This window comes from Psittacula echo (genome assembly GCF_963264785.1).
Source record: "Psittacula echo genome assembly, chromosome: 2".
Taxonomy (NCBI): Eukaryota; Metazoa; Chordata; class Aves; order Psittaciformes; family Psittacidae; genus Psittacula; species Psittacula echo.
Window position 1 is genome coordinate 19284114 of NC_137737.1, and position 25649 is coordinate 19309762.

Genomic DNA, 25649 nt, shown 5'->3' on the forward strand with positions numbered 1-25649 from the left:
GGTCTCATATTCCAGTCCTTCTGTATGATCATTTTTATGCAATCACAGTTTACAGAAAACAATTCCAACATCTGCACAGACAGCAAGGCTGCTTTTTCACCAACATTAGAGAGCTGGAAAGATGGACTGGGAATTTAGCTTCTGAAAATCAATTTTTCTTTCTTTTCACAACAAATACTTGGTTCCTACCTCAACTTGATCTGACTGAGCAGGAAAATGTGCTCTCTCCTTAGAATTGGACAGAAAATCTAGAACTTAACAATGGTTTGTGGCCTTTAGAGGAAGACTGCACTGTAGTGATACTAATAATGCAGATCAGGATATTTCCAAATACTGCATTTTCTTGCCAGTATTAAAAATACAAATGCGAGGAGTTAAATTTCCTTCTCAAACAATGCAGCCTGCAATCTAAGTGTTCATGAAGGCAACATCACTAAGTAGCCAGACTTTCCATTATCTATCTCATTGTGAATGTCAACTCTTATTTTAACAATTATGCATTAAACAATTGACAATTAAATGCATCACTCTGCAACATTTGAGTGTTAAAGAATTTAAAGATCTTAATCTCAAGTATTAAGTTCTTTGTGAAGTATCGCATTCTTTAAATAATTTTTTTATATAAATTATGTATTTATATAGTACTTCTGATTTGTGTCTCGTGTGGAGCCCCAACACTTTATCAATATTTAATGCGTGGTAATGCTTGTGACATCAGAGAAATATGTGGTAAAAAGTCACCAACCATCAACTCACAGCAATGCACAGAATCGCAGATGTACAGAAAATGAAGTTGGTAGGTCATGAAACTGTTTTGTCCATCCCTTGCTCAAAGGCAAGATAATTCTTAACTATCAACTCTAATTTGCACATGACAACCAAAGTATATTTAACATATACCTTATGTCCATGGCAATACCAAGACAATAGTGTATTCCTAGATGTTCTGTGCTTTCAAAGAGAGTATAAAAGAACACAGACATCATGCCTCCCATAGTGGCAGGTGACAGAGTTTGACCTTCCTATGAGGGCTAATTTTTTGGAGTAATTTTGGCCCTCATGGTGATGATAGACTGCATCACCCCACACTCCTTACATGAATGTACAGTACTGATCACTGTTAAGACAAATTACATCTGTGCAGTAGCTATCGTTTTACGTGCTCCATGTTTCCCCATCTCCATTCTGCTCACTAAAGGTCTTTACCCATGACTACGAACACCTACTAGGACTACCAGCCTCTGAGAACTTCCAAGCAACATATTTTTCTTTAAGTTCAAAGCAAGTTTTTTTTCTCCTCTTTCCTCTTCCAGAATTGCTCTCTTCTTGTTGCTTTTTACATTCACTAGAAATAGAAAAATTACTGTGGTGTGAAGTGACAAGCAAAAGCGAATTCATTCTGAGGAAGTGACAAACTTAATAGCCATAAGAAATTGAAACTTTTCCTAAGGGGAAACTATAAATTTTCACTTCCTTGTGATCTAAATGATTCAGGTGGGTGTCGGTCTCTTCTCCCAAGTAACAAACGATAGGACAAGAGGAAATGGCCTTCAGGTTGTATCAGGGGAGGTTTAGATCAGATATCAGAAAAAATGTCTGCACCAAAAAGGTTGCCAAGCACTGGATCAGGCTGCTCAGGGAAGTGGTTGAGTCACCATCCTTGGAGCTATTTAAAAGACGTGTAGATTTGGTACTTAAGGGCACCGTTTGGTGGTGGACTTGGCAATGCTAGGTTTACCCTTGGACTTGATGACCTTAAAGGCCTTTTCCAACCTGAATGATTCTGTAATTCTATGCTTCATACTGGAATAGATTGCAGACATTACACCTTGAAATTGCCACAGTTGTGTAAAAGACAGTTACTATATATCATGTAGGGATTTTGAAAATATGGTTTTCTCCTTGTATGGCTGAATTCATTCCAAGTGTTTCTGATTTTACGAGCAGAATTATTTACTCAAATATCACTGCAGTAAATATGACGCAAAAGCCTGGATAGATTGAGCGTTTTGAAAGCAAACATTCATAAATGTCTGAAATGCCATTCAAAACATTCTTAAGGGATTTTCTATGATGCATGTCATATATAGAATAAAAGACAACAAACTGTGAAACCTGTTTTTAAAGCTATTAGATAATTTTATCTAGTTTAGAAATATGATGCTATCTCAACCTATGTTAATAAATACTTCTGAATGTATCACCATGTATTTTCCTTTAATTGACCATTGTTTAGTTTTCCTTGTCTGTATGAAAAACACAGTTGCAGTTACTAGTTTCTACTGTTCTGCCAACATAACTGCTTATGGTGAGGAGTTCTGGAAACAATTAAGCATACAAATTATTTCATTCCAGTTAGCTTGAGTATTTGACCTGTGTGGAGAAACTCATGTGATGTTAAACATTATGCACCTTGTTATTTATATATGTTAAATGAAGTATACCCTGTTGCATTTTACGCTCTTTTCCACTGTAAAGACTGTATTATAAAAGCCTATGGTTGCATATACTTCATTCTTGAAAGACTGAGGGTCAAAGAATGTACATTAACTCCTCAGACAACTTCTGCATTTTGGATCAGGAACACCAGTATTAAATTGTTTAAATATTTACCTGGTTAATAACCACAACATTCCGTTTTCTGGGATACGACTCAGGTGAAATTCTGCTACCATTCAGAAAAAAAAGATATTGCAACTTATTTCAGATTAAAATCTATGGAGTACCCATGATTTAAGTCTTGGATAGTCGTTTCTTCTGAAGTGAACTGAACATCAATGAAGAAAACTGATACTGACACAGGAGATAACATGTACATCCAATACATGTTATTGGCATAATTATTGTGGCTGCTGCTTAGGTAAATAGTACGTTTCCTACAGCTATGCTAGCCTGGAAGAAAAGCTAAAGCATAGGAACTAAAGACTACTCTTTATTAAGAAGCAATACATAGTTTAAAACAGGAGCTTTCGATTTGTATACACAAATTATTCATCACACTTTTTAGTTCTCTTTAAGGACAGAGGTTGATATAGCAAAGACGCTTGAAGTGCCATCTCCAGAAAAGAAGGACAGGGAATGGGGCCGATTTATAAACCTCACTGTGGCATTCAAACTATTTTGTATTAATCACTCACATATATTGTGTAACTTTTTTTTTGGTAATTTTTCAGACTTTAATGATTTCCTTGTGGTTATTCCTTCATTGAAAAAAATCTCAGTCTATTAATTATGTTCTCTCTGTTCATCACAAACTTGTCTCTAACATACTGTATAGAAGAACACAGTAGGGTCAAACATGCAGGGAGGAGAGGTGGCAGTACTCCTAGAATCAGCATTGTGCTATTAAAGACGTTTTAAGTATCCATGGAGAGTATTTGGGTGTTGGGTAAGAAGACTGCAGTTTCTGTTTCAGTGCCTGAAAAGCTGGATGCCAGAAATAAATGAATTGTACAGTAGATCTATTCAGTAGTATCCGGACTTGCACATGAAACTGTTTTGCCTCTTAGAAGAGACTTTGACTTAAAGTGGCTTGAAAATAAACAGATACTGCAAGCCCTGTGACATATTTGTACCACTTATTCAGAAGTCCTTACGAGTGGATTACTGACAGTAGTGCTGGATTTGTGCCTGGATTGTAACTGAAAGGCAAGTCAACCCAAGCAGTGAAATGTGGTTACGGTTACATTAATAAAAATAATTAGAAATGCATGTTAAAGGAAAGCCATTTTCCTCTGCCTTAATTTTGTTCATGCACTTTCGAATGGCTTGCACAGATTTGATAAATGAACTGATTTTCTGTTTGCTACCTCTGTACAGTTTACAGTCATGCTGCTGCTGCTCGGTTCTGAAGATGGAGACTTCTCCATGTCACCTAGTCCTTCTACCTCCTGCAGTCCCCTTCAGTGAAAACAGTTGTTGTCTAGGATCATTTGAGTAGCTTTGTGCTACTCAACAACACATCCTCTAATGATGTCATGTGTTCTAAACATGACGGGCAACTGTGAAAGGCTGAACAAAGTGTGAAGAGTGAAAGAAAAGTATCATATATGTTCCTGCTCACCTGGTTCATTACCACGAACCATATATATATCATAGCCATATGATTTAAATTAAAGGTAGATCTTAAAGAATATAATAATAAGCAAACCAGTGGCTATGGTAAGGTTCAGCTATAGTAATGCCAAAGGCCGTTATAGAAATAAAGGAGAAATTAATAATTTGGCCATGCCAGATTTTAGCTTCTGCCAAGGTTTTATTCCTCTAAAGCTGATATCAGAAGAGAAACCAAAGTCTAAGAGATGCTGGGAAGAAAAGGGTGGGTTGTCAGTGGCTGCCAGCAGCAGGGGATATTCACTACACAAATGGAAGGAATAAGAAGCTAATGGAAGTAAATATTGTAACAGGAATATACTGAAAGTTGCAGAGAAAGCTGTTAACAAGGTAATGATGGGGTGCGTAAACTTAATTATTTTAATCTCATTTTCACTCAGGCTACTGGGATGAAAGCATCTGTAGGTTCCTACCATGGCTGGACTTTCAGGATTGGCACAGTTATTGTAGAAAGAAAGTAGCTCTCTATCAGTTGAACTGTGTGTTTTGACCTCAAGAGTTACCCTCAAGTGACAAAAAGGTGGTTAAAATTCATGGGGTATGAAGAAATACACTTTTATTTTTCCTACAGAGATATATATATATAGCATGACCAGAAGTGAGAGTCTGAAAGTCACGCTATAACAACAAATACTTGTTTCCCAGGAACCATTCCTACATTTGGTTTAATAAATTTGTTAATGTTCTTTATTTATAAGCTGTTTTTATAGGTTATTTTACATTATTATTCTTGACCAAAGGAACATTCTCCTTAGTTTTAGACTCACAAGGCAGTGTTAGATGTGGCTCTTTTTTTACTTACAGCCTTTCTAATCACACTGGGTTTATAAACTATGGATTATTTTATTTATGCCCCAAGCATAAGAGAACTCATTTAATGCGCTTACTTCCTCAACAAATGCTAAAGTACTTCATCTGAACACAGGGCAGTGAAATAATTTCCATTTTATTTTAGCCTTACAAAAATGTCATAACTTTTCATCTCATCACAATACATAGAACAATAATTTAGAACTATTTTGCATACATTTAACAAGTACTGCATTCAGATCTATACTGGGCAATATATCAGCCCCTAAATAATTAGTAATTAAGTCAACTTTCTCCTCTCCCTTCCTCAGTGTAAATGATCCTTATAATGAAATGCATGCTTGTAACAGTTGCAATGACTGTTAAAATTGGGATGGATGAAGTTAGTCTAATCAAGCCTTTAAAGATTCTATTTCACAAAATAACTGTAATTATGCTAGCAACTACATCCTGTAAGTTTTTATTCTGCTATTTTTATATTTTTCCATCCTTGCTCATGGTGTTCGCAATAATCACAGTGAAAAGGTGGCTTTTAAATAATAATATTTGTGTGGGAGATGCCAGGGAGTAAGTGTAAGTGAAACTTACAACTGCCAGCACTGCCTGATGGCTGTGGCAGGGATACATCCTGTGATCCCATCCAAAGGGCTCTCTAAAGACTAGCTTTAATTTTTTTTGTTACTAGTATGCCATAACTTTGGGGCATTTTGTAAATAAGCCATAATCCACACTGGAGGGGCAGAGATGTACTGGAATACTGGTGAAGGACATAGCAACATATTACAGATAGCAGTAGTCATATTAGAAAATGCACTGAAAGGACAGCCTAACCAGCCCTATATGGGTAGCTCAGAGAAGGATTTATTTCCTTTGGCTTAGCAGAGCCAGCAAGCTTAAGAATAAAATTACTGGATGTGGGTGACAGCTGAGAGGTATTTGCAATGTTGCCTCCAAGACAAGTAATGATTTAAAAATCTGGATATTGAGCAACATATTTCTGAGACCCACCTGAATATCTCTGTAGCAAGTTGCTCGAATTCAACAATACCAGTATGAAGTTAATAAAACTGGGCAGACTTATGTTTCTTCTCTGCAATTGGGTACCTTTGCACATATTTCTAGGCTGTCATGCAGAACTCTGTGAGCTAACTGTGCAGCGCCGGTATGAGTCCACAGGGCTTATTAGCTGAAGTTCTATGCTGTGAGAAAGCAGCTAAATTGCTTCTGAATCTCAGTGAGCTGGGGAAGCAACCTGTTAATTTACATACTGCTGCTCTTAAGCAAAAGCAAGTGTGGAATGACCTTAGTTTCTCTACTTTCATAACCTGATAAATTGCCCATCAAAAAAGAATAGTTTCTATATAAAGATCCCCATATCCAAGTTAATACTGAACCAATGTTCCTTTAAATTGCCTCTTATGAAAAGGACTTCCTGTACTACATGTGTAATTATTTGGTAAACTTTCACACACTTGGAGGTCTGAAACTCTGCCTCTGTTGGCAACAAAAGGTAGGTTCTTCTGTCTTAGAGAACAGTGATGGATTGGTTCCTGTCCCTTATAAGCAGAAGACATTTTAAAGCGTAGCACTTTTCTGTCTGGAAAAAAACCTGCTAACCTCATAAACACCTTTCACAATCTCTCATATTAGTACTTGCCTACGGAGGACTGTTACTTCCCCAGGGTCTCAATTTATTTTTTGTTAGGAGGCTGTGCTTTAATGCCGGGCCAGTGCTGATATGGCCCAAACCCTGAAGATACTAGAATAACAGATGGTGTCAGATGGCAGTGTCATTAACCTGTGTCACTTGAACTGCCATTTAACAGTGCTGTATTAGCTTGAGCCTGGGACATAAAGATTTGCTCTTTGAGATCCTCCAGACTGACTTCATGCTGAACTAATAGGTCAAACCCAGTTCTGTGTCAAATATGAAAGACAAGAGAGGAGCCTTCCAGCAGATACTGTGGAGCCCTGTGATTGATATTTGGGTGTATGTGTCTCAGAAAAATTATTCATGACCTGCTCTAAGGCATCAGACAGAAGTCACATTTATCAGGGAAAATCTTCTTCTGAATGCACTTGATGCCTTTCTTTCCACACAGTGAAAGAAAGGAGGAAACAGTCAAAATTCTTCAAAAAGTAAATAACATTATGGCAGGTTATAATACCGCAGTACTTAACTGGTATATTATGGCTTTCTGAATCATTGAGCCTTAAGGTATTTATGTGTGCTATCAGAAAGAAAAATGCTGAAGAACATTACCATATTACTGAATACACCAGGGACAGCATTATTTCCTAAAATTGGCCAGTGTATGTGAAAAAGCAACAGCAAGAAAATGTATCTGGAGCAGTAATAGCTATGGCAACTATAATCTCTCACTATCAGCGAAGTAATATTCTGCATTTATACTGCGAACAAAGCCTCAGGACAGGCTTCTAAGATTGGATGTATCTTCATTTCATTAATGGAAAAATTAAACACAGGATTTTTTTTTGGTATTTTTTGAAAGGTATGACAAGCTTGTGAAAAGGGGTGGGAACAGAAATAAAATCTGCTTTATCCTTGGCTATTTTACAGATAAAATTTTCAGTAATTGTCCTTGGAGGCATTAAGAGGCATTCCATCTTAGCAGCTCTTCAGTGGTTAAGGAAGAGGGGGAAGAAAATCACATCTATTTCTAATGAACAGCCCTAAGAAGAAGACAAAAATCACTGAATGACTTTCCTCCATTTTCATAATCAAAAACCTATTTCTAATTTTTACATATAGCACTAAGCAGCAATATTTCGGAACCATCATTCATTCCCATGGTAACATCCCCGGTTATTACAAGCAGTTAATTATGTCGTTGCCATGTGGTACACAGTGTGGTTTATTTACGGAAGGAGATAAACATTTAATGAAAGCATCTTTGAATATATGAACAAAATAAAACCTGATGTCTTTCCTCATGCTTTATGCAAGGAAAATACAGTATTAGCAGATACCTGCTGAAACCTACAGAAATGCTCTTGGTAAAAAAAGATAATATCATTATAGAGCAAAGAGAAGATATTTTTAATTAAAACTACTTTCTAAAAAGGCATCATATAAGAATATACTCTGTATGACTGGATTTGATATAAATAGATTATTAATTACTAGGGATTCAAAACAGAATAGATGACTTCGTGGTCATTTTGACACTTCTCAGCTAAAATACATGTCCTTTCTCTCATGAAGTAAATGCACCTGACTGTCATCAGGATGCCCCTTGTAAGGGAAAGGACCTGAGAAAAGACAGCCAAAAATTTCTGAATTGCCTCACTGGAAACCGCAAAAAGAACATTCTATACTTGTTTTACATCCAAATTTATAGTGCCAGTTAAATAATTCTGTTGTGAATGGTCACTGGATATACAGTGTTATAAACTTAAACGAATATTATTTTGTTAAGAAGTAACCTGCAAGTATAATGTGGTCAATGCAGGAAAAAGAAGATGGGTTGAGTAAAGTCTGAAAAAACCTGCTTAAAATGCCAACCTAAAAAAAGTTTTTTGAAAATAATAACCTTAAACTTTATAAAATTTAAAAGGCAGGCTTTAAACTAAAAACCAACTTACTGGTATTTCTTAAAAATGTTGTATATTTGTTAAAGGAGTTAGTTCTGGAAGGCTCCCCAAATTTTATCTATCCATTTATTTTTATCAATAGTTTTGACAACTCTTAGATGTATGATGGCTAAATCTCCAGTTTGAGTGGTAGAATAAAACAGACTATATTGCAGAGTTACCTGAAGTATTCAGCTAAAAAGCCAAATGAAAAGTGAATTTTAATACGATGAAATGCAAGGAAAACATACAAAAATAAACTTTTCCTGATTTACCTACAGGATAAACCCCTCTGTTTAAAAAGCTGTTTCATCAAATTGTAGCGGTCATAATGGATTATCACCTCAATCTATCACTGTATCAAAGAGCACTAATGTGATGCTGCGTTAAAAATGTTTAAAAAGAGGAATGCCACATTAGAGATGACCTTCCCTTTGCGAAGTAATCACTCTGCTGAGCCCAGTGCTGATACAGCATATCTTGATCTGATTAAGCCACTTCAAAAGGCACATGAAAACCCTGAAGAATTCAAAGGAAGACCATAAAAATTATCAGATCCAAAAAGCAACCTGTAGAAAATGAATCTTCAAGTGTTCTACCTAGCAAAGACAGTGCTGAGAGACTATTTAATGACTGTGTATAGTTAAGTTAAACGAGGATTTTCAACCTTGGTATCAGGAATGATACAAGAGCCAAAGCTGAGTGATGAAGTCAGAAAAATTCAGCCTCACAGGAAGAAGTAATATCCTTGAAGTTAAGCGTCAGGGCAGGTGACATGCGGAGTCATAACTCAACATTATCTGCTCTGCAGTCTCTGAAATGAAGCAATTTTATTGGGTAAGAGACACCTGGGGGAGAATCAGACCAGGTGCAGTAACAGCCTCTGCTAACTTTTCCCTTAACCCAGAAGTGAAGATATTTGCTTCAAGGTTTATCTTGCTGCTATTTTCCGAAGCCCTGAGCAGTGGATGGACACTGGAGATAAACCTCAAGGGGTGTTCTGTGGTGCTACAGAGAATCCATTTTATTGGACAGCCTGCTGGAATGTGCTGCTCAGATGAATGTGATGGACAGATGGAAAGATTTCAGCTCGAAAGGGATTTTGCACAGGTCAGACCAGCAGAAATCCTGGTGTTTTTTTCCTGCCTTCCCATGGATCATCTACTGGCTGATTTGGGGATACCTAATCTCATCAGTTTGCTACAGAAGCTGTGAAGGTTGGTGGGATCTCAGTCTTTCTTGCGCTCTGTTTATCGTGCATAACTGTTAAACTATATATCATTTAAACGCATTAGTGTAACCCAAATTTACAAAGTTAATAGCCCATGATGTTGGCAAGACATGCAGGAATATTGTGAAGAAATATAAATAATGGGACTTAGAAGAAACTAGGCTGGAAGGCTCTGAGAGCACTGCAGAAGTGCCATGGTACACACTGCAGCCACAGGTATATAGCGAATTCCTTGTCTTGAGGGGGTAGCAAATGGCTTCACAGCGCTCTCAGGAGACTACTGGAGACTACTAGACTAAATGTTTTTGTTTCCAACATATTTGGGAAAAAGAATTTAACACCTGGATACTACCTTTGCTTGCACTTCATGGATCCAGCACCAAAAGACAGACTATTCCAAGTATCTCTGTCTGGTTTTATTCTGATCTCTAGCCCAGAGCTGCAGAAGGTGAAATGCTTATGCCTGTATTTGAACTGATACCCCTGCTAAACACTCATCTTCTTTCCTGAAGGAAGGAATCTTCAGCGTTTCTTCTTGACACAGTAATCTTTTCCCCATCATTTCAGTAGCTCATAATTTATCCCTTTTGCTTGCTTCTAGACTCATCATTGCTCAGGTACCCTCACAGAAGCAATACAATACATCAGACTAAAGCTGCTGGGGTTAGAGGTTTACACTCGGCTTTTGAAGGGTGTGATTTCAAATGTTCAAATAACACAATATTTATAGCTTTACCTAGGCTCATAACAGTGGCTACTAAAACATCCACAAAAAAGAAAGCGGAAATACAAGTATAATATGGCTTTCACATCTGATCTTTTTGACCTGGCAAACTTAGGTATCATATACTTAATTCTATCCACTGAAAGATTAAATTTTAATTTATTTTGTTTAACTGTTGCAGGCTGTAAAGAAACCTTAAAATTACTGCAGTTGTACCCTGATTTCTTAGCAACAATGCTTTTTCACACAACTAAATATACTAAATTTTGGAGTGCGGCTCAATACAGTTTAAAAGTGCTGCTTTTATCAAAGCACATCTACGCATATTCACACCTGAAGTGATTGAAGCTTTTTGTTTACTTTCTCTGATTAGACTTCACAATATCTAAGTAAAATTTTAGGTTGGACTCTTTGCTGGTTCTTTTCCCAGTGTATTGACTTGTATCTTACTATATCCCTCCTGGTAGAGAAATATTCGTGCACTGTGAAGATGCTACATTTAATGAAAGTGTATTAATTTTATGTAATTATCACTGCATCCATCACGTATCATTCTGGGACTGCTGTGCGCTCTGCAACATTCCTTACAATACAAAAAGTCTTAGAATCAGACAGGGAATCTATGCCAATGCCTCTATGAATTTTTTTAGCATCATCAGTGGAAATCATACTCCCAAGTTTAAAACTATGACAGCATAAAGATACAGTGGTTGGCAGCATTAACAGAAAACTGAGTACATCAGTTCAATCTTCTTCATGGCTTATAAAATACTAGGTACTGTATTACATAAATACTATTTTTGTTCTAATACAAACATGAAAAGAGCCTTCATAAAGATTTACAGGTTAATAGAGAGTACTGCACTTACCAAGATGTGTGTTCATCATCTTCGCACAGTATTTGCACATGGCTTCCAAGTCGTTTAGTTGTCCTTGTAGGAATGAAATCTGGGCCTCCAACTCCTCCTCCTACAATTAACAGATTATTAGCATTAACCCCTCCCCGACTTTCTATAATACACAGTAAAAGTGGTAAGCTAACCCCTGACTTGCTTAGACATCTTCTAATTTTTCCAATTCCTTGGTTCTTGAGAAAATTATGGAAATAAAGAGAACCACCTTCTAACTGCATTTCTTAAAATAATTTTAAATTCTTTTGTCATTTCATGGCAATAACAGGGTTTGGTTTTAATGTTTCAGTGTTTGTTAACACTACTCTTTTTCCTTCTAAAGAGTCAAATAAAAATCTGTCTACACGGACCCAAGACAGTTGAACAATTTGTATTTATTTGACAGATTAGCTACCTGGTTTTGCTTGCTCAAACACAGTACCACAGCAATGGTGGTAAAAAACTCACCAAATGAGAAAACTTATTTCTGGCAGAATAATTTCCACAGCAATTCCTTTGAAACCTCAGAATTATTATTTTTTATTATTATTTCAAACCATGTATTTCATGAGACCTAATACCATACCTCAAGGATGCATTACTGCCAAATATTTTGGCATATTTATTTTTGTATCATACTCTAGCTGCATGAAAAACCTGCACTTCTATACGTCTTATGTAATAGTCAGGTGAAAACTCATGTACCATAACTGATTACTCTAAATTATCATGTTATATTTAAAAGCATTGAGTAATTTAAAACATGAATTAAAAAATATTTTTGATTTAGGGCTGAGGAGAAACATTATGATCTAGCCACATGCCCTATCTAAGCAATGGGAACTACCTCAGCTAAGAATTCCTCTTTGAACTCCTTTGTTTGGTGGTTTAGAAATGCATCCAGTCTTGACCTTGAAAACTATTCTGCAGAGAAAGTTCAGCACTCCTTTGGAAAAGTTCCTTCAAAGCTTAGTCACAAACCTTATTAAGCATTTTTTTGTTTAAGTATGCAACTGAATTCAAGATATTCAGATAAAAGACAACTGTTTAGTCTCTCATTTTTCTTAGGAGTTTTGCAGTTCCATTGTAGTCTTGTTTGATGAAGATTGCTGAAGGTGTGAATTACGTTTCAAATAAAAAAAATCGAAAACTGATCAGCAAGAATAAAGAATTAATCAATCTTGATTTAAAGGTTATCTTAACCTCCTCAGAAACTGAGAGAGCTAAGCAAAAGAAACTTTGTACCAATGCAGCATATATACAAAACCAGTTGATAAATAGAAAGAATTTTAACAATAGCATTTTGCAAGATCACCTTCTTCCTTTCACACTTTTTCCTCCCACTTACAATCTGCAGACACTATACATTTTTTCTTTGCTATTTCCTTATGTTGATATACTCTCACCTTATTTTACACTTTGACCATGTAAGCCTCAAAAGGATTGATTTTATGCTGCAAATTTATAGCTGCTCAATGAGTAACCTCATTTATAGAATCACAGAATAGTTTGGGTTAGAAGGGACCTTCAAAGGTCATCTAATCCAACCCCCCTGCAATGAGCAGGGACATCTTGAACTGGACTAGGTTGCCCAGAACCACATCCAGCCTGGCAAGTCTGTAGTTCTGTCACAGCCTATACAAACATATCTGCATTGATATTTCTATTCAAGCAATGTCCCTGCAGAAAACCTGTTCCCAGCACATAGAGCTACTGACTGCAAAAAATAATCTACCATAAATTTTAAATTACCACTGCGCCACAAGCGCAGCTGTAAGATAAGGAAAGGCCATAATAACCAAATTCTGAAATCATTGGCCAGTAATTGAAACCCAGTTTATCTCCTACAAATGAATATGAAACATGTTTCCCAGACTATTTTTTTCTCATTCATGGATAAGAAGTGCAGTAAATTGATCTTAAAATGCTTTTGGACAGCTCTATCCACTTGAATAGATTCTGAAACTAACCTCTTCATTTGGCAAATGAGATGGGTACTGAGTAAACTACATCCACTGTTCTTTTAGCTCATTAGGATCCAGCATGGGGAGCAGAAACATCCAGCAGACCCAGCACTCACAAAGGAGGTGCCAAAGGAGGCTTGCCTGCCAAGTGGGAAATCTTGCACAAGGCTATGCAAATGCATTTGGAGCTCCTGACTTATCTGGCACTCAGGAAGGGCACCAAGGAGTGCTGCCAGTGGGATGTGCAAATAAGCAAGTTACAGTTAACACGGCACTTGACACATGGGAGACCCAGATGTGCTGTTTGCATAAGAAGACGACGCTCAAATGGTGATGACTTGCTACAAGACATAAGCCCTGCCCCTGCTGTCACTTGCAGTTCTGTGGCAACCTCTCTGTGCCCTGAGCGTAACCTCCCTGGTGGAAGGTTTGCTCTGTTGCAGTTGCTGCAGCAGCAGGTAAAGCCCTGCAAGAAGAGGCAAACGTGTTGTATTGCATGACAGGTGGCAGACAGGTGATTGACAGGATCTGTTAAGATGTAAAAGCTCATACAACTGACAAGGAAGGTGCAACTGAGGCAAGACGGAGTGGGAAGAACACATGCACTTCTAAGAGGGTAGGAACTGGTAGCTTGGGACTTTGGGCAGCAGTGGTGCAGGGCCCAGGCAGCACAGGGGAAGAACAAGTTTCCTCAGGGGAAGAATCCAGGCTGGACACCATATCAGAGTGCTAACAAGAGAAGGCGGTGAGTGACAGTGAGAGGTTGGTGACTCTCTTCCAACAGACTCATCAGCTCAGGGCCTGCATGGACCTTCCATTTGTGGTGCTGCCAAAAGACTGGGGTTACCTAATGTTCTTTTTTCATGTTTATTCACGCATACACCAATGATACAGTGATGTAAAACCATTTCAGTTCAAAAGCAAATGCAGAGCTCCTGGGGGACAGGAGTCCTGGCAGTGTTCCTCTGTAATCCTATGGCAATGGGAAAACCAGCCTGGACAGCAGCAGATGTATCCAGTAAACCACACATGGCTGCATATTTGTTAGCACTAGCTAAGCTTCCACTATTTTGCTTGTGGCAACCAATTTGATGAGGAAAGACAACTTAGAGAACAGGTATACCTAGCAAAGAAGGGGAATAATATCTTCGTAACAGTTGCTGATTTCGTGCAGAGGACTGTCTGTCATAGGAAGGAGACCTAATCCACAAATACATGAGGAAGCAGCACATACAAAGTACGCAAAAGGTCCACTTGGCTTAGTAAGGAGCTTCTTAATGAGCTAAAATGGGAAAAGCACATATGGAGATGGAAATGGTGGAAATGGAGAGCACATATGTGGAGACAATGACGGGAAACAAAGCACACAATCATTGTTCGGGCACAGGAACAAAACTAGGAAGAACAAAACCCAGCTGGAGCTAAAACAATGGGGGACAGTAAAGGGAACAAGAAGAAATTTTACAAGAACTAGAGCAACAAAAGGAGGTTCAAGGAAAACACTGGTCTGCTGCTTACTAGGGGAGATAAGATAATGACGGATGATACAGAAAAGCCTGCAGCCCTCAATACCATTTTTGCCTCTTGCTTTTTAGGCTAAGTCTGCTCCCAGATCCCTTTATGTACAGTTTGGGAAGGAGAGGGATGGTTAAAGGGGTGGGGGGAAATAGTTTTGTGAATACCTGAAGAAGCAGTATGTGTTCAAATACATGGGGCCACAAGGAATCACCACATCCATGGGTGCTGAAAATGCTGACAATGTGATTGCAACACCACTGGTAATCATGAAAAATCACTGCAATTACAGGACATCCTTTATGACTGGAGAAAGGTTAATTTTACATCCATATTAAAGAAAAGAGAGAAGGAGGATCTAAGAAATGATACAACTGTTGGCCTCACCTTAGTCCTTGGAAAAATCGCGGAGCATGTCCTCTTGGAATCAATTTCCAACATGTAAAGGACAAGACAATAATCGAGAAAAGTCAACAAGGATTTACGAATAGCAGATCATGCTTGACCAATCTGGTTGGCCACTATGATGAAATGATTTGCCATGCAGATGAAGGGGGAGTAGTGAATGCAATATATTTTTACTTTAATTAGGCTTTTGGCAAATTTCCAAAAGCATCATCATTGATAATGACAAAGTATGGGCTGAACAAAAGGATTTTAGGTAGGCTGAAAACTGATCAGATCCTTAAGCTCAAAGAATAGTCAGTGACTTGATGTCCAGATGGTGATTGGAAGTGAGCACAGTAACTAACAGACTGCCATGAAGATACTGCTCAGTATCTCCATCAACATCCCATGTGAAGACAGAATGTACACTCAGTAGATTTTCAGATGAGGCAAAATCGGGAGGTGTGGCTGCAGTGCTGATTGGTAGAACTTCAATTCAGAAACACCATGAGACACTTGAAGCGTAGGCAAGAGAAACATTTTGAGGTTTCTGTTTCAGAGACTTCAGTAAATGCAAAATTCTGCACCTGAGGAGAAAAAACCCAATGCACCAGTGCAGACACAGAAGGAACTTGCTATGTTTCAGGCTTGCTGAAAAGGATTTGGAGGCTACAGGGGCTGCTGAATTGTTTATAAACTAGTAAGGTTCTCTTACCACAGATAATGTAAACAGTGCAATGGGCTATATTAGGAGGAATATTATCAGCAGATCCAGGAAAGTCATTACCCCTATCTACTCTGTGCTTGTCAGCCCTCCCCTGGAATAATGTTTTGGGTTTCCAGTTTGAGAAGGATGTTGAGAAACTGGAGAGGGTCCAGTGCAGGGCTACTATGAAGGTTACAGGTCTAAAGGAGAGGCTGAGCAAGCCAAGGTTGTTTATTTTGGCAAAGAGGAGCCTAACGGGATCTGCTTGGAGCCTGCAGCTAGATGGAGCTTCACAGATCATGTAATTGAACTCTTCCCAGCAGGAGCAAATGGTATAGAAGAGACTATGGCCCAAAATTGGCCCTTGGGAGTTTCAAACTGGTCATTAGGAAACTATTCTTCATTAGAAGAGCAGTGCAGCACTGGAAGAAGTTACTTGTAAAAGTGGTAGAGTATCTATTCAAAGCCACTGACCTGATCCAATGTTAGTGATTATCCTGCTCCAAGTAGCAGCTTGAGCAGAGGTATCTTCTAACCAACATTTCTGAGACTAGTTTTTTCACACTATCTTTCTAAATATGTTCTGCAAATTATGAACATTTGAATGTTTTGTAAAGGTAAGCAGCAAAATCACAAAAACCCTCAGAAAAAAAAGGACTTTTTTTTTTTTTCATTATTCTGAAGTCAAATTCTTTAGCAGTAATGGATGAAACAACTGATTTATAGCCATCATTGTGCAGATGCTCTCAATGCTTGTACAGACAGTATTCACTGTGCTTTTCTCTAAGTGCCAACTTTAGTGTTCCACTATGCTGAGAAAACAAGTACCCTGGATACCATTTTTATTTTGTGTACAAATTGTAGTGCTGATTTGATCTGTCTTATGCATGAACAGAGACTTAGAAATTCTTTGAACAGGCCAAATGTAAGTCAAGAGAAAAACAGTATGGTCTATGCTTCCTTGAGACACTGACCTTTCAGCTGATCTGACACACAGTACCAGAAACATGTGAACAGTGATTCAAACTCATTCTGTCACCGCTCAAAGGTTAACCAGTTGACCACAAAATGAATATCAATCATTTAAATTACTAACCAAAACAAAAAATCTATGTCAACTTATCAAACAACCTAAAAAGCATATAATCTTAACATTTTCTAATACTGGGAGCTGCATTATGAGGAAGAAAAAACAAATCAAGCAGCAAATCAAAGGAATCCCGTGCATCAGACATAGGAGACCAATATGTGCAGACTTAATGATGCAATCTTCCAGAAAACCAACTTAATGATACTTTCTGAAACTTTAGTCCCAGGGTCCTCAGAAAACTTTCCTACACCTTCAACATTCCACATGATGTAGAGCTTTTACAGATAATCAGTAACATCTTGAATTGGAGAATGAAAAGGAAGCATATTATTTGTGATGCCACACTGATTTACATTTCACTAACAATATGAAGCAGGTATACTATTGATGCCTCAAGTCAAAGCAAGACTCTATTTGAGTGCCTCCATATACACATCTCCAACTATTTTCCTTATTGTGGCAAGACTGAATCTGCATAACACTTGACTTCTTACATTTCTGTTTCTCATATTCGTCTTCATAGCCACATCCAGAACTTTGCTTACACTGTTACACTGCCTATTTTCTTTTGACATGAAAACTAATTCCTTTATGATTAATTATTTGCCATTTCTTTGCTATTTTTTCCACCAATCTATACAGTTCTGGTGCTTTCCATTTGTCCAAAGCTCACTCTTCCCTTTTTATTACCTTTCCTTTCATCTATCTTCTCACCTTTACAAAGACAGCTATGGAAGTAAATTTTTTATATCCTTTGTTCTCTCCTGAGCTCTTAATGAGATCAGCCATGCCGCTACCATACCCCGTTTTTCATCAAATTTTACTGTTTCAGAAAAGCAGCTTTGACTAGCTGAAGATGGCTAGCACGTTCAAGAACAGATTACAGAAAGTTTTACAGTTTTGACATTGCAATCCTACTCTTTTACAGCTGATCGCTTTACAAGCTGCAATAAGGTTTGTGGACATGGTAAGGGCACTGGAATATAGCACCATACACAAGCCAAAGTCTGAAGAAACACAGTTTTAGGAGAAACCACTCTTTCTCAACCTTTTTTTTATCAGTTTAAACAAATTTTCTCCAAAATACATGACGTGCAGTTTAACACAGACGTATGGAAAACAGAGACATGAACTCACAAAATCAGGACTGTAACATCATTCTTTCATAATACCATTTAGTTTTCAGTCTTACTGCTCAGGAAATGAAAGAAAAAATGTATTTTGTCTGTTTTATGTGTGAAGGAATGGTAAACTCTGCTGTGAAAAGCTTAAAAGAATATATATCCAAACACTTCATTCAGGAACACCTGTAATAGCAAAACTCCATTCATCTTAAAGCTGAATCCTGAATATGAATTAACTTGGCAGCACTACTGAGTGTTAAGTACAGTGGAAAAGAAACTATCTTCAAAGAGAAGAGTGTTACAGGTATTTAAGGTGTTTAAGCAATAATGACGAAATTTAAAACATAACACAAAAAGTGACAGAACTCTGTCAGAGAGAAAGACCAGTCTTTCTGGTATCTTGTCTGATGCTGGTCAGCTAAAGTGTAATGAAAAAAGTATGTCATGATATTAACATGTAATGGTGCTGCCCAAAATACTCTCCCAGACTACACAGATTTGCAGATCAGGGATTTCTTGCACTTCTTTTGTTAATAGCTACTTTTCCTATATTAATTCACCCAGTCACATTATCAATTCTTTCAGTATTCAAAATAAGAACATTAAGGAAACATCCCCTGAGCTCCTGGCAAATTGGCAGGATAAATTAGAAAGTAACTCTGATGAGAAAAATAATGGGAAAATGAGATTCATACATGGAAATCCTGAAGCCAGGGACTTGATAAAGAGTTACCAGTATTTAAGTGCTTATTCAGGAAATATACAATACACAGAATATACCTTTTGGATATCAGTAGCATTTTACATGTCAAACAAGATTCAGATGCATGGCATAAACTGCTTTCTCATTTGATTTTATGCAAATTTCCCTGCAGTAAATAGCAGTGGCTACTGCTTCCATTTTTTGAGAACTTACTTAGCTTTCATTTTTGAATCTAACAATTAAATACAAGATTTATATTACCACCCAATACAATACCTTTTAATCTTGAACCAGCTGAATGTTGGTTGACACTCCCGTAATTCTGTTATGATCTATGCCAGCCACAGAATAGTCTGCAGCATATGCTGACATTTAAACTAGAAACCACTGTTTCTGAACATGAATTGAATACAGTGGAATTGAAAACAAAATTTTAATTTATTTCATTTAGTAATTTAACTTATCTATTATTTGATTGTACCACTCATGGGCCCTCATCAGGACCAAGACCTTGCTCTGCTGGGTGCCACACAAACATACAGAAGAAAACCCGCTTCTCTAAAGGACTTAGCAGTGTAAGCCAAGAGACAACAGATGGCTGCAGACACACATATGGGGAGGACATGGAAACAATATGGCTGTATTAGTCAGTCTTACAGATATGGCTTCAGCATGCTAGCAGCCAATGGAAGAGTGGAATTTTTAGGAGAGTTTTCAGAAGGCATTTGCTTTGCAGACATTTAGGGGAAGTTTCTTCTACATGGAAGGGGCTGAAATGATTGGATGCAAGTTCGCCATGCATATCAGTGTCAGGGATGGAATATATATCATCCCTTTTACATTGAGAATTTTGCTACTTGTGAAACATTTGCATATATTTCAATAATTTCAGATACTAATATATTACCCTGGTTGGACACAAAGAAGTTCAGATACTGCCTTCAGGTATTACCTCCTGCAGAAGTAGAGGTTATGTACTAATTTCCTATGCTGAATCATTACCTGCCAATATAGCTGAAGTATCCCCATGCTTAACATCTTTCCAAATACACCTTACTGATGTTTTCTGTTCTTCACATCTTCACAACTGCCAGGTTGTTTGGTTTTTTATTATTATTTTGAGTATACTTTCATCTACATGAAATATTTTAAGTGCAGTATTTTTCAGATAAATCCTACAAACATATGTTTGGTTCCTTTGGACTTACATGCACAGTGAACTGGAGTCATGCTTTTATTTCACACCATTTAAACTCCTGCTTATGATTTTGTTTTACACCATTTTAACTCAGACTGCTTCTACAATCACCAGATGGTATGAGGTGGCTCACGTAGTGAAGTCTTTCTTTCTTTTTTTCTTTTATTTAATCTCTCTCTTAACTTCACTGTGTAGTGCTAGTGGGCACAGTTACTCAGATTAGCAAATAGGACTTTAAACTTGCTGATACTTATTTTAATGTTTTCCTAGTATCTGAACCCTTTAAGCACAGACAGGTATTCTGTCAGATTAATAAATGAAATAGTGGTATAGTTATCCATCTTAAAGAAGGATAAGGGCAATATAAAACCTACGGAAGCATACTTCTCTTTTTCCCCCTTTTCTCCTCTCTTATCATTACTTTGGCCTATTGCTTTCCCACACAAATTTTGCTCCCTGGTAGTACTGTATGTCTCAAAATACATCAGGGGACATCAGAGTCAGCACAAATGAATTAGGTAAAAAGTAATCCTCGAAGTCTACATTCAAAAAGCAGTGCTCCCAAAGTTAAAGCATTTCAGGGCATAACGCGTCCTCTTCTGCTCAAAGCAGTGAATTCAGAAGAATAATAACCTATTTTAAAACCTGAAACAGAACTGCCACTGCATAATCTTTAGTGGACATATGTTTGTGACAGCCCTTTGAAAATGGTGGGGGAATGTTACTGAGAAAAAGAAGAAAATGAAAAGTCAACAATATATCCACTGTGATTGCTATGAGTCAACCTAAACCAGGTTAGGTACCAACACTGCAAAAAAACGTATTTTTTTTTTTTTTTGTTTTGGAGGACTCTGATTGAAAACCAGTATCCAAAACAAGAAAAGAATTTTATAATACGGATAAAAATGTTCAATAAGGATGAGACCAAGACAAACTTGCCAATAAATTAAAACGCTCAAAGGCATTCACCTGCAGAGGCACATATTTTTGGGCATTAGCATGTTCCAGATTTCCTCTGTGTGCTTTTAGTAACAACAGAAAGGGATGGCATCATACAAAGCTATGCACATGTAAACAGAACCAACACATTATTGTTAAAAGATTAAATGAATAAATAAAAAAGGCACCCTTTCGGTACTTGAAAAACCCAACTCATAAACCAGCGAACAAACCCCAACAAAACTGAAAGGGTTGCAACTGTAATTCACAATAGTCAATGATCCAGAAACCCGCCCTTCCAGCATTCAGATTTCTAATCCTTTAGTTAGCATTGTTCAAGGAGACACATGTTTTTTAAATGCAAGAAAAAATACGGTTTTCTTACTCTTTAAATTTGAAGATGAGTGAAATATATATACCTGTCTTTTAATGCATTATGTATCTGTCGCTTTTCTGATATGTAAGAAATAAGTTTGTGGTCAGCTATTTCTCCTCTTGTTCCGAAACGGAATAACTCTTAGTCCCTCTTCCTTGCCCTCTAGTTTTATGAGGACAGCAAGGCAAAAAATACTTATATATAATTGATATTTATAAGAAAGAAAATTAGTGACTTTGAGGCAAAATACCTGCTCCATTGTGTTGATGCATAATTAAGTATTTATTTGATTTAATGTCTTTTTTATGTAAAAATATTTACGTAAAATGATATTTGGAAGAAAGTGAAAGATGGAGCCTCAGAGGATCTCCCTAGCCCCCTGAAAGATCCATTTCATTTCAATTAAAATCCTGAAAATAGCTGAAACTTTGGCTCACAGCTTCTAAACACCAGGCCCTGCTGTTGAATTTCCATCTTGAACAGTTCAAACTCAATTTGCTAGTGTTGCACTGTTGGAGTCAGCTTAGTTTGCCATGTCCCACCTTGCCTGGAGACATTAGAGCAAAGGACCATGGGCTTGGGCATTTTCCAAAGCAGTTCTCTGTGTTGAACCTATTACTGGAACAGCTTCCAAGCGCACCAGCTTTGCTGTTGCAGAGCAACTGTGCTACTGGATTATGAGCAGAACTTGTTTTCATCTAACCTGCATGTATTTTCCTCTTAAAAATACTCCACTTCTATCCTCAGACAACCTTACCTAAGCAGGTAGATGGAGAAGGATGAACATGAATAATGGAGAAAGCTCTTGCCTAGAGACAAAGAAAGTAGGAATGGAAACAGATCTCTTTTGCAAGCAGACACAAGACATATGAGCCTGCTGCCTGCACAAGTCCACCTGCTGGCATTGCACTACAGAACTGCCAAGAGAGAGATGGAAAACAAAAAGCATAAAAAGCTGGAAGATCTATGGAAAGCAAAAAATTGTGTGTAACTGACTGGATGGGTAGGCACTGAACAACTGATAAAATGGACAGCATTTCACTTGGTAAGGGAATAGATAAGAACAGAAAGAGCTGTAGGGTAACAGAAATTATCCCTTTGAACAGAAATGCTGATGAAAGATTTCTCTCGGTGCTGCTGTAGACTTCATTAGCTTAATAATACTGGAATATTTCCTCATAAATAATAAAACTGAGATATTAATTTCGATGGTATGACTGTAAGTATTTTGGAAATAGCTATAAATAAACACATAGGCGAATGTTTCGGTATCACATCTGAAGGGCTTTCTGCCCATCTGGTACACACATTGCTGGCCTTTAAGACTGCATAAGCCCACTGTGGCAAATGTAAGAGAAATATGAGCAGGGGAAAACCCCCACCATTTTATGATTTTTGAGCTCTCCGAAACAATGTGTATTAATATGAGTATTCTTAAGTGCATGTGGATATGGAATGATCAATATAGAGATATTCCACAACGAACAAAGTTCATGCTCCATGCTCCCCTTTTGGATTACTAAGATATTTAATGAAATGTTATTGAAATGGTTGATTAGGTGTCACGTACTTAAGTAATTATGTTTCTTAATTTTGCTGCTTGAATTAACATTTTAGTATACACCCAGTTCAACATACACCCAGTCCTTTATGAAAGACTCTCAAAATACACTGTTTGTTGAACTCACACTCATTTATATTTTTTTAAGCATTAGTTGCAAAATAGTTTCACTAAACCCTTCTCTGTCCAGGCTGGACGTATTTGCCCTTTGATATGATTCCTAACATGACTGAGGATGCAGACCAGATCAGGAGCTTTTATTTAGGGGTTTTAGAATCTCTTATTACATTGTTCAGAGTTTAAGGAGGGTAAAACTTAAGTATAGCGATTATGAAGGGATGGTAAATATACACTATTTATACTACATTGTTAAAAGAACAGAAGTACAAGTTTTGTTGTTTATATAGGGAAGGATTTGATTTAACCATACAGACAAAAATATGAATCAAGCTATTAAACACATACCTACAATTTATTTCAGTGGGAAAAAAACCTCCCAAACACAGAAACCCTTTCCGCTCAGAAACCCCCAATTAAAACAAGAGTCTGATTTAGAGAGATGTTTCTCATCCATGTCCATGGTTTTGTGGAGAGCTGAGTGCAGGTCTCAGCTTTTCACAGAAATGGACAGTAATTTTGTGGTGATATCTTAAAAGAGCAGGATGAAGGGATGAGATTTCCACTGAACAGGAAAAAGGGCAGCTCAAACCACCAACATAAATCCTCAGCTGTATTTTGCTTTGCCACTTGAATGCTGAAACATTAGCTTTGTGATCAATGTACAGAAAGAGGATGCACAGAGCAAGTCCTGTACCTGCTTCTGGAGTGAAGGATAGCACTTCCTGTCTCCCAAGTCACTTTGATCCATTTGTAAACACTGCTGACAGTCTCATTCATTCACGATTTTGGTAGTTTTTAAATTCTCCCCGACAGTTTTAAGGAGCTGCCCAATAATTTGAAAAGTTCTTGCTTCTTTCAAATGATATCATTTTAATTTGCTTCTATGCAGAAGTTACTTGCAAGTATAACTCAGCTGCATGTAGCTGAAAATCTCTTGTACCAGAGATAGATGACAGTTTACATTGACATTTTTAAAATCTTCCAAATGGCCCCACAGATCTGTTCTGTATACGTGTTTATTACTCATAATATGACAGAAAGAGCACTGCAGAGCCACTTGGGGTTTTATTCATCTTTTTTTTCTAAGCAATTAACTTCCTGTTTTTACCACAGTACATATTCTTTCCCCTGAAATTAATCACTCCAAAAAAGATAAGGAGCATTAGGATTCAAAGCTGCCACTCATGCATACAGCTGTCGTTCCACTAAATTATGTGAAACTTGCAAGTATTTCTAATAAAAAAATCTAAAAGAAAGCTTATTTTTCCTTGTACTGTTTTCAACTCTTTCATTTGACTTACAGCATGCTGTGGGAGCCGAGGAAGGCAATGGAGAACACAATCACACTTCCAAAATATCTGAGAGGTTTTTCTACAAACTCTGCTCACATGACCTGGCAGCATCTCAGATTTAATACTCTTTTCATCCATCCCTAATATTAGACAAGCACTGAAGTACTAATTAAATTGCATTTTTCAGGTGTTTGAATTGGCCCATCACACCAGAATAAGGAAGACAGAAGTCCCCCAGTATTAACTGCAGTTAAATATTAAGGAATTGAAGCTCATTAAGCTCAATGGCACTGAGAATAATCATCACGTCTTTAACTTTAGGCCTAACAAGTCCAACATACTGATCAAGGAATTGACTGTTGTACACTGATGCTAACTGACTCTGGGCACATTTTATGATGCTTAATTAAAAAAAAGGGCATTTCATCATAGCATTTGTATTTCAAAATAAACTTTTGGCATCCTTAAGTATGAACTGAAAAGCATTTTGCTTAAAATTTATTAATGAGATTTTAAAATAGTCAGGGAAAGATATATGGAATAAAAAAAGTACCCAAGATGTGTACTAAAAAAGGCATGCTCTTCTTCAAAGGAATTTTTGCATGCATGATTTTCTACATGTGGCTGTTTAGTATATATTTTACTATCTGTTTGATTTTTGTATACCACTTCTACTCCAGCAAAACTGTCATGTTTGTATGCTTGAAACCAGGTTCCCAAACCAGTAGAGCAGATGATTATTTAATTGAAAATAATGACACACATTAATTTTCTAACCTGTAGGGGTACTAAAAAACTAACTTCAAATCAGACTAGCTATGTAAATCACAGACAGTAACAGTTGTTTCTATCTGCTTGTGGGACAATAGCATATGTTGTCAAACTTGATTTAATTAAAAAGTCTGCGCAGTCAAAACCAGCATGATGTATGACACTTTTATTCAGGATTTTTTGCTAAGAAATGAGGATTCCAATAGACCGTGTTTATAAATCATTTTGGTAAAGAAAATAAACTGCTCCAGATTTTCCATAGAAATATTTCCTTCTTGGGAATTTTTTAACTAACATATTTTCCAAATGGCTAATTTGATTTTTCTTAACTTGAGACCTTTTATGTAGAAATTTACTAATTAAAATATAGAGTTTCTCCAAATCACAGCTTTGTCTTCAGTAAAAACCATCTTTCTTCTGTGTTTTTCTTTTTTTTTTTTTTTAATGAAAGGTTTTAAAATGTTTATATTGTTTAAAATTGATATATTGTTGCCTGAAAGTTCCCTCTCTGGCATACCTCTATGGCTGAAAGCAATTTACA

At 37.1% G+C, this 25649-nt stretch overlaps 1 protein-coding gene across 1 annotated transcript in view; it reads right to left on the reverse strand.

Moving 5' to 3' along the window:
• The window catches only part of TBC1D5 (TBC1 domain family member 5), a gene marked incomplete at its 5' end in the record, with an annotated part of 186650 nt that overhangs the window by 12083 nt on the left and 148918 nt on the right, over positions 1-25649 (reverse strand). Inside the window, one exon of the mRNA XM_080611116.1 lies at positions 11342-11441. Coding sequence (XP_080467242.1) covers positions 11342-11441 — 100 coding nt within the window. The remainder of the gene's footprint in view (positions 1-11341; positions 11442-25649) is intronic.